The 13,993-nt window shown below is 33.0% G+C and overlaps 1 protein-coding gene across 2 annotated transcripts in view; it reads left to right on the top strand.

The window, feature by feature from the left end:
* Window positions 1-13,748, top strand: part of LOC143256888 (5'-nucleotidase domain-containing protein 3-like) — a 37,003-nt gene extending 23,255 nt beyond the window's left edge. The window contains exons 8-14 of one of the 2 annotated variants that reach the window (XM_076514705.1): window positions 548-650; window positions 2,239-2,340; window positions 7,809-7,893; window positions 8,326-8,466; window positions 9,081-9,167; window positions 9,257-9,315; window positions 10,064-13,748. In XM_076514705.1, coding sequence (XP_076370820.1) covers window positions 548-650; window positions 2,239-2,340; window positions 7,809-7,893; window positions 8,326-8,466; window positions 9,081-9,167; window positions 9,257-9,315; window positions 10,064-10,268 — 782 coding nt within the window. In that variant the 3' untranslated portion in view covers window positions 10,269-13,748. Of the gene's footprint in view, window positions 1-547; window positions 651-2,238; window positions 2,341-7,808; window positions 7,894-8,325; window positions 8,467-9,080; window positions 9,168-9,236; window positions 9,316-10,063 lie in introns of both variants that reach the window. The other variant, XM_076514706.1, reaches the window with a different exon arrangement.
* The last annotated feature ends 245 nt before the right edge of the window (window positions 13,749-13,993 follow it).

Genomic DNA, 13,993 nt, shown 5'->3' with positions numbered 1-13,993 from the left:
GGTGTCTGGATTCTAAATCATCAAGAAATTTTGTTTTCTGTACAAATTTTTTTTAGTATGTAATACTGAAAATTTTAGTGTGTGACCAAAGACACTGTGTTATTCAATAACATACTTTGGTGAGAAAAAGAAATTAAATATTTGATAAAGCAGTACCAGTGAAATAAGGAAAATTTGAAACTAATGACTGTATTATAAAGAGTAGAGTGTATAAAAAGATATAATTCTGAAAACAACTGATTCAGAGTAGATGTTGTTCTGAATTAAGCACAAAGCTACACAATGGGCTATCTGTGCTCTGTCCACCACAGGTATCAAAACCTAGTTTTTAGCATTGTCAGTCCGTAGACATACCACTGAGCCACTAGGGGCAATTCAGAGTAGAATGTTTGCTATGTAATTTTTTCTGTAATGTTTTTACCATGTAATACTTCCTGATCTTTGTGCATTTTACTTGACTACCTTTAAATGTTTGTAATAAGTAACATAAATTTCAATTTTACGTTTTGTCAGCAGTTTAAAATTTCTATAATTATTATTATTCTAGAAAATTATTTAGAAAAAAATGAAGAATTATCACTCTTTCTTCAGCGGCTGCAAAATGCAGGGAATAAAATGTTTTTAGTGACCAACAGTCCTTTTAAATTTGTGTAAGTTATTTTGACATCTGACTCTTCTTTTACTTGTACATATATGATCATTTTTTAAATTTGTATAATTGTTTATTTAGCTTTTTCATTACTACAAATACTAAAATAAATTTTTTTTCACTTAAAACAGATGAATACAGTAATTACTGTACACTTAAACAGTTTAGTTCCACCTGTTCTTATCAACAGTGACTGTTCCATATCAGTTGCCATTTATGCTTATTTTGTAATAACTGAGTCATTTTTCAAATAAAGTATTATATAAAGATTTCTTCTAATAACATGGTCTAGTGATTAGGTTTCAAATCCTGCCAACAAACATTCTCACCCTTTCTTATGTCACAGTCAGTTCTTCTTTACATTGATAAGAGTAGCTCAAGAGTTGGAAGAATATAATTTTGACAAGTTGCTTTCACTCTAGTCTGTAACTTTGAAATTAGAGATGGCTGGTAACAATATACCTTGAATAGCTTTGCACAAAGTCCAACAAAAAAAAACAAACCCTCTAGAACCTATCATAAACATAATAATGTTACTGATTAAACAAGTAGAATTTCTGTATATAAATTTTTCTGAGAGCAAATGAGTTTTTCTTTAATTTTTTGAAACCTTATTCTGAATTATGATTCAAATAAAATGCATTAAATAATTGATAAACCTATTTAAAAAGATATAAACATGATGGAATGATTAGTATTTTTAAAGAAATAACTTTTTAGGTAAAATGTTGTACTTAGGATGATAAAATGTATGTTGTTATAGAAAACTTTGATATTTTGTTCAGATCCAAATATTTGTCTTAATGGACAAGGCCTATTAGCTAGTATGCCCTTAGCTGTAAACCTAAGAGTTAATGGTTCTCATACATATTCTTACCATAAAAATTAAGCCTGCCCTTTGGGATCATGGGTGCATTTAAGAGTAACAGTCAGATTACTTCGTTGGATAAGAGTAGTCCAAGATTCGGCAGTGGGTGCTTTTGACTAGCTAATTTCTTGTTAGGCTGCCATTGGGATAATTATGTGCATATATCCTTTGGTGTAGTTATTCATGAAAATTATGATACAAAAAATTTGAAATAGGATACTTTCAAATGATAAATTAAAATCTTCTTTTATATAATGAAAAAAAGAGAAGTTTCTGAAAGACTTAAATTCATAGTGTAAAACTAAGCCTGTATTGTTTATAAGCTTATGTAGATTGCTTATATAACAATTTTGTGCAAAACTGTTAGATTTTAACTGTTTTGATTTTCTGTTTCAATTTAAGATAAAAAATATTAATGAATTTATTTTCATTTAACTTGTTACTCTATCCCAGCATTAATTAACTAACTATATATAAGCATATTAAATAAATTTTAGTCAATTGTGTGCTTTTGTTTTGCAACTCTAATTTCAAGTTCTGATAAGTCAACCCATAAATAATTTCTGCTTGGTGCTTATGGCTGTAACAAAATTTAAATATAATGATAGTTAACATAGATGTTTTTTGTAGTTTTTTTACTTTTGCATGTGTTTTTTGTAGTTTTAAATATATTCAGTTTATGAAATCTAATAATTATTTTTTGTTTTGTTTTTTCAACCAGGCACCATGGTATGAAATATATGATTGGTCCAAATTGGAGAGAATTTTTTGATATCATAATTGTTCAAGCCAGAAAACCTAACTTTTTCACTGAACAACATAGGTGTGGTTTGCTCTTTAACACAAATTTATCTGATAATTATTCTAGGTTTATTGGCCAAAAAATATAAAGAAGTTAATCCTGGAGTAAATGTTCTTTATGATCATAATGCAAGTTCAAAAATTTTGTTGGGTTAATAGAAGCAGGTACAATATAAAAAATTCAATTTATTATCATCACCTGAAAGTTTAATAAAAACCAACTCATTTTAATAATCAAGATTGTTTGGTTTGCCTGCCAATGTGGAAGCTAGTGTTAAAATGTGTCTTACCAGCTTTCTTGTTAAATATTGTAAAAACTTTGTCCAAAATCTGGTTTTGTAAATGTGTGAATCATTCATATCAGTATTGATTATTATACAGTAAATAGTTTTTTTGTGTGGAATCGCTGTAGTGATGAGGGAACATCCCAGAAAAGGTTCTGTAATATCAGTTTACCTCCTCAGGGATCCAAACATCCACCAAAGTGTTTGCCGTGCATGGTGATGTTTGAAGGGAAGAAAAGGATCCTGGTGGTTTAGGGGTCCAACCCTGACACACCACTTTGGCCTTGAATTCCTGCAAACAGGCAGCCTTTGAATGGATTCCCCAGGTTCAGTTGGCTAGTCCACGTGGGATAGGATCAACCACGTACCAGTGTTGGACATTCTTAATGGGTGTTGTGGACATTGTGTCTGATGCTGATGTTTGGATGTAGTGCTCACATAATCTTGGCTTTGCTGCAGTGTTCTTGTTTGGCACTGTAGTGCATCCCATTGTAGGGCTTCATGGTGAATGGGGACAGTGGTCACTGAAATGCTCTAATTTTATTATGGATACCTCCAGTCATGAACAAAAAAATAAAAATGAAAAAACAGTAAAAAAGCAGATTATCAGAAAACAACCATCAAAGTTGGACTCAACACCTCAATTTCCCATTCTGCATTCATTGTCTGATAAATCTTGATGGAAACATCTTGATCGCAATACTCCAAACTCCTCCTGAGTTTGAAGAGCATTGGGAATCTACCCATCAGGGATACTTCCTATGCTACTTTTAATTCCTCAAGAGGAGTTATTGTTGAGAGAGACTTGAAGAACATTCCTAAGTCTGAAATCCTTGCTGGGTTTTCCAGCCAAGGTGTTTTGGTGGTATGCCAAATCTCCATTCACAAAGACAGAATTATGATGCCTACAAATGTTCTTATTTTGATGTTTACATCATTTCGTTCACCTGCCACAGTCATGGTAGGCTATCTAAACTGGAAGATATGGCCATACATTCCTAACCCTCTCAGATAATTCCAGTGTCAGTGATTCAGTCACTCAAAGACATCATGTCGTGGTTCTTTAACATTTACTCGTTATGGTAGCAAAGACCATGATGCCTACAAGTGGGAACTGGAATAACACTGTGTTAACTGTAGTGTTTCACACAACTCTCTTACTCTAGTTCTTCTCCTAAGTGGGGAGAGAAGAAAGAGGTCCAATACTTGAGGACTGTGAACAGTATCTCCTACCCAGAGGCTCAGAAGTTATTGTCCTCCACTCCATCTTGGACATATACTGATGCACTCCATTCCACTGCCACAGTGGAAGTGCATACAGATCTCTCCATGCCTCCAGCAGTCATTTTCAAAACATCTGAAGAGTCTTTTGCTCTCCATGGTTAAAAGAGTTGACGTCTTCTCCCATCTCTGTCCCAGCCACTCCTTCTGTTAGCTATCTGGATCCACTTCCTTTGGCTTTGGACATTTCCTTAGTTCCATCTTCTTCTCCAGCACAAAGATGCAAAACCATTATTTGTTCACACTGTCAGTTGCTATAATCTCTGTATGCTGCCTACTCGACCAAGGGCAGGATCCATAGAGACTAATAGACCTCCAAATAAAGAAAAGAAATGTGGTCAAAACAGAAGGGCTCCCTGCCCCATTCTCCTCCAAATAAATAAAAATGACCACTTCGATGCAGTGGAACTGTCAGCATTTTTGTTCACATATGGATGGCATTAAAGATTTGATTGATTCTTGTCATTCCGTTTGTCTCTCCTTACAGGAAACATTTCTGAAACTTGCCAATACATTCATCATGCAGCAGGTTTATTTTTACAGAATTGAAAGGTTGTGTGATGGACAAGTGCCTGAAGGGGTGGCACTGCTGGTCAGTCAGCATGTGCCTGCTCTGTCTTTTCCACTCGATATGCCCTTGGATGCTATAGCCATCTGTGTTTCCTTGTGTCTTACCATCATCATTTGTTCTCTCTACCTGTCTCTTGAAGAGACCTATGATGCCCTCATTGAACAGTTATTGTCTGTCTCTTTAATCCTCGGGGATTTTAATGGAAGTAATCACCTCTGGGGTGGTGCTGATATTGATGAGAGGGGATGTTCCATAGAGCATATGCTCTCAGATCACAACCTTTTTTTCTTTAATACTGGTTCTTATGCTTCTTTTCATACACCTAGTCAGTCTATTACTGCTATTGATCTCTCTATTTGCTCCCCTTCACTTTTCTCTCACTTTTCTTGGAAGGTTGACAGTAACCCATGGGTCAATGATCATTTTCCTATCTTTAAGAGATAGACTGGCTGTAGTCAGTGCCACCTGACCCATATAACTTGATGAAAGCTGGACCAAGCCAACTGGCACTCTTTCAGTGCTCTCTTAGAACTTGGTCCTGCCATCAATAGATGACTGCTTGGCAGCATTAACTGACTTTACTGTCCAGCAGCTCAGTATATTCCTAAAACCTTGACATGTTTTTCATGATATCTTTGTCCTTTGTGGAAACCTGCATGCCATGTGGCATAGAAAGCTCAAAAGTGGGCCTGAGATACCTTTCATAGGTGTCCTACACTTCTAAAGTGCATTGATTTTCAGCAAGCATGTGCACATGCTCGGCAGGTCAGACGTCAAAGCCAGAAGGAGTCTTGGATTAAGTGCATGACTAGTATCTCTTCTACCACCAGTTCCAAAGTCATATGGCACAAAATTTGGAAGGTCATGGTGCAATATATTTCTGCCTCCTTTTCAATCTTGCTCTCTGATGACCAGAAAGTTGCTGATGCCCAGAACATTGCCGATGCTTTTGGCAAAAGCTTTTCTTGTGGATATACCACTCCTACTTCATCCCCTACCTTCTTATCCATCAAGACTCGAACAGAGCAGTCACCTCTTCCCTTTGGACTGATTGTCTCTATAACTGTAATCGTGCCTTTACACTGGTGGAACTTGAGCTTGCCCTTCATTAGTATGGCAGTACATCAGTCAGACCTGATGATATTCACTACAAGATGCTGCGCCATCTCTCTCCTGCCTTTCTTGCTATTCTTCTGGTTGTTTTTAACTGGTTCTGGCAGGAGAATGCTTTTCTGATGCTTGGTGCTGGGCTATTGTTCTGTTTTTTTCCAAGCATGGACTGTGTTTTGACTGGACAACCCTAACAGTTGCTAACAGACTATTGTGACAACTTCCTCATCTCATGTCAGTTGTCGAGCATGAGGTTTATTGAGCAATAGCTACAAACTGCCTTCAATCATTTACTGAAGTGTACAACAGCAAATGCTTTTACCTTTACACTCTCTAAAACCATCTGTTTACCATTTTGCCACCAATTTAGTATTCACCTTGATCCCAAGCTTCCTCTCAGTGAAGTTGTGCTTTCTGTGGTCCTCAAAGCAAAGTTCTTGGAGTTTATATTTGACTGTAAGCTGATTTTTATATCATACATCAAACAGCTACAAGTCAAGTATACAAGGGAACTGAACATCCTCCATGTCCTCTCTTCTACTTCTTAGGGAGTGGATCAATGTTCTATGCTCATGATCTATCATGCTCTCTTTGATGGAAACTGGACTATGAGTCTCTGGTCTGTGGCTCTGCTAGGATGTCGATCTTAAAGATGTTGGACTCCGTTCACCATCTGGGGCATCGACTCTGCATGCAGACTTTTTGCACTCCTTCAGTTGGTACACAGAGTCTCATGAACCTCTTCTACACCTCTGCTGTTTGCAACTGTCTTTACTGTATGCTTCGAAAGTTCGATCCTTATCACTTCATCCCATCTGGGGTTGTGTTTTCTGTCCTCAGTGGGCCATGGTTTTTCAGAATAGATTGTCTGCCATTGTTCCTTTTGGCCTTCATATCCTGGGACAGTTGGCTGAATTAGGTGTATATTTGGATGATGTTGCTGCTTCCACAGGTCAACCCATCCTTCCATTCCCATATATATGGATGGTTCAAAATCAGGTGACTCTGTGGGCTCTGCCATGGTGTTTTGTGATTTGATGGTTGCACACAGGATCCACTATATAGTTTTTATATTCACTGCTGAATTGTATGCCATTTCTTGCCCTGGATCACATAGAAGCTATGTGTACCATAGTTTTTGAGAGCAACTATTGCTCTCTTTGATGGAAAGTTTGCATCCATCAAGATCTAACAAAGAATCTAATTTGTTTGGAATACAACAAATTGTACTATTCATACTGATTTGCTTAGCTCTCTAGTGCCCCTTTAATTATATCGCCTTAGTTCTCACCCTATTCTCATCAATATTCAAAACTGACTAGTCCTTTTTTTTTCTTTATCATCTACTTCTATCCAGTTTTTCTGGATATCAGGCTACATTGGTATTTGCAGGAACGAGCTCACTGACACTGCAGCTAAGTCTGTCTGCTCTGGTACTATCACTGCCTGCTGTGCCTTTTCTATATGTGGACTACAGCCCTGTATTCAAGGCTTGGCTCCTCACTAGATGGCAGTTGGCATGGAGTGAATAATGTGATAACAAGCTTTTTCAGATAAAAACCTTCTATTGGACTTTGACCGTCTAGTGTCATAATTAGGCTACCCATTGGTCACAGTTTTTTAACTCATCGTTTTCTTTTATCTGGAACTGATTCATCACTGTGTAGTCTGTGTAACACACAAGTTACAATTGCTCACATTTTACCGTCATGTCATTGTTATGACTGTGAGCAATGGCACCATTTTATACATGGGTTTACCCCTGATATTGGACAGTGCCATTGGCAGTGATGACACTGTCCATTTTACAAATATTTTTAATTTTTTTAAGGACCATTGACCTTTTTAATTCTATTTAAGTTTTTATTGAATGTTTTTGTTTTAACTTAATTTCCCTTTACATTTTATAATACTTTCATTGTTTATTTTTTTTACTGGTTGTTTGGTGCAGATAGCCTAGTTGCTTACTTCCATAAAGTGCCAAACAGCAACAACTTGTGAGGAAAGCAATTTGAGTAGTAATGAATATTATTACAGAAGACAGTTTTTATTAATCTGCCATGAAATCAGAATAAGAGTGAATAATTATAATAATAGTTTGTACATTTAGTTTTTTACTTCTTTGTCAAATTACAAAAACATCAGTGATTATTACTTCAGTCTGCTTTAACTTAATTGCTTTAAAGAATTGTTATGCTGCACAACTTATTGAGATAATTATTTGCTTGAAATGTTTTCCTCCAGGCCTGTGAGAATCTTTGACCCCATCACTCGAAGTCAACTGTGGGAGAGGGTAACCATGATGGAAAAGGGAAAGATCTATATGGAGGTTTGATAATGTAGAATAAGTAATATTTTAAAGAGGAACAAGTAGAAAGCCATCACATATTAAAACTTTAGCTTTCTATATCAATTTATGTACAGTATTGAAAACAATAATAAAAATAGCTAATGGGATTAGTATAAAATGCAAATATTAAGTTGTATGGAGGACAACACAAGAGTTCAGTTGTGTGCTGCTAGTTTATGTTGTGATTGACTATCATCCAACCAACTTCAGTGCCACTCCGTAACTATGTACATATAGTCATATTGTTCCTAGTAGTTGTGTAATGATACTCTCACAACTCTCAAAACAGAAATTGTAAAAATAAGAGTTTTGGTTGGAAAAGGGTTAATGTTGCATTTTTTTCTAGAAAATAAGTTGTACTCTTCAGTGTCATGTATCATTAGATGAAAATTACTTCTACTATATTTATAGGGCACATTGAAACAACTACAGGAAATGACAGGGTGGCGAGGTAGCTCTGTATTGTATTTTGGTGACCAGATCTATAATGATCTAGCTGATCTAACCCTTCATTATGGCTGGAAAACTGGAGCAATTATTGATGAATTAGCAGTAAGTTGTTTATTCAACTGAATATTATTTTAATAACCCATTTTGTTTTTCAAATATGGTTGGTCTAAAATGAATTACACTAATTTTATCACTTACAAATCAGTTTAAATCTAATGTTTCATGCTATAACACGATGATGACATATTTATTGAAATTTTGAATATGAAATGTCTTTATAATTTAATATTTTCATGGTTGAGTTTATCCATAGATCTGTTACAGAAGGTTGGTACATTATATTAAAAGGATTTTTTAATGTGGAAAGAAAAAAGTTTCATGACAATCGCAAGTAAAATAAAGTTTGGGTGGAAAAGCATGTGTTACACCTACATTTCGACATTGTTTTAAATTTCATAAGTAGTGTAATACCACCAAAAATACAATGCTTTTAGGAGAGGAATGTAACAATCCTTTTTTATATGTAAAATACTCATACAGTTAGATAATAAAGATATGTTTAAAATTGGAATTTAGTATTTCCAAGGTGAAGACATCTCTTTTACTTAACAGCATTGGAAAAAAAAAAGGAATATGGACCAATGTGGGGAACCAATGGTTATCCAGAAAGAATATATTCAATTTGAAATATGTTTAACAATTTTTTTTTGTTTTAGAATGAAATAAAGATTCTGAATTCAGAAGAATTTCGACACTCCATTAGCTGGATGCAAACTTTGCAACATTTAATAGAAGAAATGCAAGTAAGTTTTCATTTTTTTCTTTAACTGTTAATTGTATAAAAAATTAAAAGTTTTTCAATAAAATCAAAGTTTCTGTTATCTGTTTGTAGGACCATGAAGATGCAGAAGAGATAATAGCAGAATTATTAGAAGAGAGAGATCAGTTACGGTAAGCTGGAGATATGTAATTAAGAACAGAAATGGTAAATTAATTCTTGTTAATAAAAATATCAGTTGTGGTAAGTTGTTATAGTAAAAATAAGTAATTTCTAAAACAAATCTATTAAAAGTAACTTAGAGTGTTATGTACTTAATTACTATGTTTTTAAAACCGATTGTATATACAATTGTGTGTACTTGATTACTGTACACATTCTATTATTTTGTTGACTGAGTAAGTGTAATTGATTACAATATGAAATAGAGCAGGTTTGGTTTTCTGATAAAAATATTTTATATCACTAACAAATGAAAAGTTTCATAAAAATATGAGTTACTTGATATTTGTTATACTTAGTTATATTGTGTTAAGAAATTAAAAAACAAAAAACAGTTCATATTATTTTCTGTTAAGTTATTTTTGCACTTGATGATAGAATTTCTTATACTGATAAGTGTTTAAATTTCTTTTTTGTATAAAGAAATTAGTTTCATGTTAGGGTTATAATAAATAAATTTGACATTTTTATTTCCAAAAATTATATTGTAATTTTATTATTTATTTACAATGAAGACAGATATTTACATCCTCTAGTAATAGTATAAAAATAATATTTTAAATGTTAATGTAAGATTTTTAATTAGATGACAGAGCTACTACAAAAGTTAAATTATAATAATTGTACTTGTTATTGAGCTAAACACCTAGATTTTGTTATTACTTGCAGAAGTTTGAATAATCCCATTTTATTTTATAGAATTACAACCAAATCACTGTTTAATCCCCAGTTTGGGAGTATCTTCAGAACTTACCATAACCCAACTTATTTCTCTCGGCGACTCTTCCGTTACTCAGATATATACATGTCTCGTGTCACTAATCTTCTGAATTATTCTCTCAAACATACATTTTATCCCCGCAGAGGAGCTCTCCCTCATGAAAGTAAAATACCTTATATGTAACTGAAATAAAACTTTAGAAGTAGTTGTTGGATGTTTGAGTTGCAAAAAAAGACTAATTACCTTGTTTGTACTGGTTTTACTGAGAAGTGGAATAAGATTTTATGATTTATAATTATTTCAGTTTTTATCTAGACAGTATCAGATTTTTATTTTAAACTTACTCTGTTAATACTTAGAAACTGAAATATTGAATAGTGTTAACTTCTATAAGTATTCAATTTTATTTAAAAAAAAAATTTAAAAGACAGTGACATCTAGTGGTAGAGCAATGTACCAATTTCATTTCAGTAGAAACTTGTGGAACTTGTAAACAGTGCCTGAAAATATTATCAGTTATGTCTGACAGTCATTCTTTGTTGATATAACTGATGATGGGGAGGGAAAGAGAGAGTAATATTCCTTATAAAAGAAATTCCAAAATATTTAGAAATAAAATCAACAAATTCATAGTTTTTTTAATATAAAATTACATGTTCTTTTACAGTTTACAATGTTTATCACATACTTTCTAAGTGTGTAAAATTTGTAAACATTGGAAGGAACAGTTTGTGTTATTTTAGATATTTGACAGATGGCTAGGTTGTAGTGATATTTAAACAGTTTTAATGTTTTTTTAATTAATGCACATAATATGATAGTTGTATGCTATATTAGCAGAAGTAATTAGTTATACAACATATAGCTTACATCATTCTGAAAACACAAACTTCATTTGAATTGATTTATATGTTTAAACTATATAGTTAGAGCTATATTTACAACATTAGTTTTATCAGTGTAAGAAGATGTACATGGTGTAGGGTTTTACACATTTTTCTTGTTATTTAATGTATCAAACATAAACACTGTGAAGTTGTATACCTTTCTAAACTATAGCAGTATGGTCATGTGACCAAAGGGTATTAACATTTTTCTTCCCTTGGAGTTATATGTTTGTCAGTAAGTGCAAAACTGCATAATTTTATTCCATTAAAAGCTGTAAATGCATTTGAAATATGCAAGTTTCATTAGTTATATGAACACACAGTTGGCATCTGTTTGTAGGTATAGGTCTTTCTGTAGCATGCCAGTGTGATCAATAGATAAAAAACATTTCTATTTATTCTAGAGTTGCACCCCTTTTAAAACTACGATAGCCTGATTATCACAGATAGAAAAACTTGGTGAAACTCTCTATCTAAAGTTACAGCTCTTTAAAAAACTGAATCATTCTGATCGATAGACATGGAAACACTAGTTACATTCCATCTGAGGTTGTGCATCATAAGTTGAAACACATAATTGCATTCCATGTAAATTATACATCTTTCTAAAGCAGTGTTTCTTAACCTTTTTTGGATCATGAACTGCTGGTTCAGAACCCTTGTTCTAAAGGATAGATGTCTGCTCAGTAGATGTAGAAACCCACAGTTGCATACTATATAAATTACATATCTATCTAATGGATACATGTCTGCTCAGTAGATGTAAGTACATACATTTGCATTCTTTCTGAGGTTAAAAGTTATGTTAGTATATTGAATAGACTAACACAATCAAGATGGAATGTAACCAGCTATTGAATCAGAGACCTGGTTACATTCCATCTTGATTATGTTAGTCTGTACACTAGAAATAGAACCATATTTTGGCTTATACAGTTGTTTTAATTACATCATTATACTTAGTAGAAGAATTCAGCTTTGCCAGTCTAGGATGACAGGTCTTCAGAAATTATATCACTTAGGTCAATGAAAGTAGAAAACATTTTATTAGTTACACACTTATCTATGCTCACTTGTCGTTGGTAGGAGTATAAGAATACGTTGTTATGTAAGATGTTACACAGTTACCAAGAGTGTGGCCTTGTCTATAATTAATAAAACTTGGGGCAACTTTTAATTTTCGTTATATGGCAGACATCAAAAGTGTGATTTAATGTTTTTAATAAAATGTTCTTTCCACTATAACATCTGTTTGGCAGTTATTGAGATGTAGCTCTTGAAATAATATTTTGTTATATATATCCCTGTTTGCTTCACAACTTTTAATAAAAAACATTTCTTTTTATATACGTTGTGTAATATTCACATGTTCATCCAAAAATATGTTTTACGATTATTTAAAAGAAAACGAAAAATTCAGTTTTTCCGTTAATCTTTTGTGTGTGTATGTGTGCGTGCTTAAGTGATCTACCATAAAAGTATATTGTAAATATTTTCCTATCGATTTCCCACTTAAAAATATTAATATCACATAATGATTTAAAGGGAAAAAGTTTATTGAAAAATATTTCAGAAAAGAAATATTTACTGTAGTTTTGAATTACAATGTGTATTCCTGTGATAATTGTGGTTGAAAATTTATATTCAGGAAATCCCGTTTTGTGAATGCGTAATATATCCGTTTTATGCAGTTAATGTTCTGCCAACATTCTCACTAATAATTCAAAGCATAATATGAAATTTGTAGAATTAATGTGAGATTGTAAATTTGTATTAAGTATTCTGTCCTTTTTTCTATATGAATACATTGTTGCTAACTGTTATTAATGAACTTTTATGAGTAACAAAATCGAGTAGTAGTTACTGTATTTTCCGTTAGATAGAGCCACTTGTTTAATTTGATGTTTTAAGGTTAAGTATGCTTTCCAGAAAATGCAGTTTTAGCACGGTCTTAAAAATAATTTAGGTTTTATGTGTTATATACAAATATTTGCTAGTTCCAGTGTTTCTTTCTTTTTGCAGTGTGTGACGTTACTGTGTTATCTAAAATTTGTTCTTCAGAGGAAAATTGTATTTTTTAATCATTATTGCATACTAAAAATTGGCCATACAGTATTTTTTTATAAGGGTGTTGGATGTAAACAAATTTATAAATTCTACACCGAGTTACTGATAGAAAATTATTTTGCCATTTCAACTTAAAATGACGAGATATTGGTGCAACACCCCGTCGTACTGATTGCTTAAAGTCCACTGTCTTTCGCACGGCAGGTAACAAGTGTGAATGGTCCCAGCATAATTTTACTCCACTGACCCCATGAGATCTAGTTCTGCTGTTGGCACTATTGTTGGTGTACAAACAACACAAAAATCTAATATGTATAACTAGTTGTAGTCAGAGCGGATTAATAATTCATTATAATCTGAGTGTTGCTCGTCTTCACACACACACACACACACCTCTGTCATAAAATATATCCATATTTATAGCTGTTATGGTGAATGTTAAGTATTTTTTTAAGGACAGTGTAGCCCTTCATTCTCTGTACAGTTCTAGAAGGAGAGGGCTATAATAGTTACATTAAGATTTTTACAGAAAAAATATGAAAGTTATTAAGGAAATGTGTTTTCAATACGTTTTTGTAATTCATTTTTTATCATTTTTTTAAACAAAGATTTATTAAATCCTATAAACGACTGGTGCACATGAGCCTTTCTCTGAACTGCAGAACCTTTCGTTAATTTGCCCCTGGTTGAAGTTTTAATAAATGTTTTTTTTTATTTTATTTTGAAGGTATTAGTGCGTTTTTACTTTCCCGGAAGTGTCCTCATATTGCAATATTCAAAGAAAAGCTCACTCAATATACACGTTGTAGCACATGTTGGTTGTTACATAAAAATATTTCGAGTAAAATAAACAGGCACTCCCGTAGTTCTTGTAATCTGTTTGTCTTGGTGTCACAAAGTCTTTAGTAATCTTCTATTTCTTAACAGCTGTAAGTGTTAAAGAAAATATTGTTC

The sequence above is a fragment of the Tachypleus tridentatus genome, chromosome 7, assembly GCF_004210375.1.
Source record: "Tachypleus tridentatus isolate NWPU-2018 chromosome 7, ASM421037v1, whole genome shotgun sequence".
Classification (NCBI taxonomy): Eukaryota; Metazoa; Arthropoda; class Merostomata; order Xiphosura; family Limulidae; genus Tachypleus; species Tachypleus tridentatus.
Note: the sequence above shows the minus strand (reverse complement) of the source record. Positions and strands in the feature narration are given on the sequence as shown.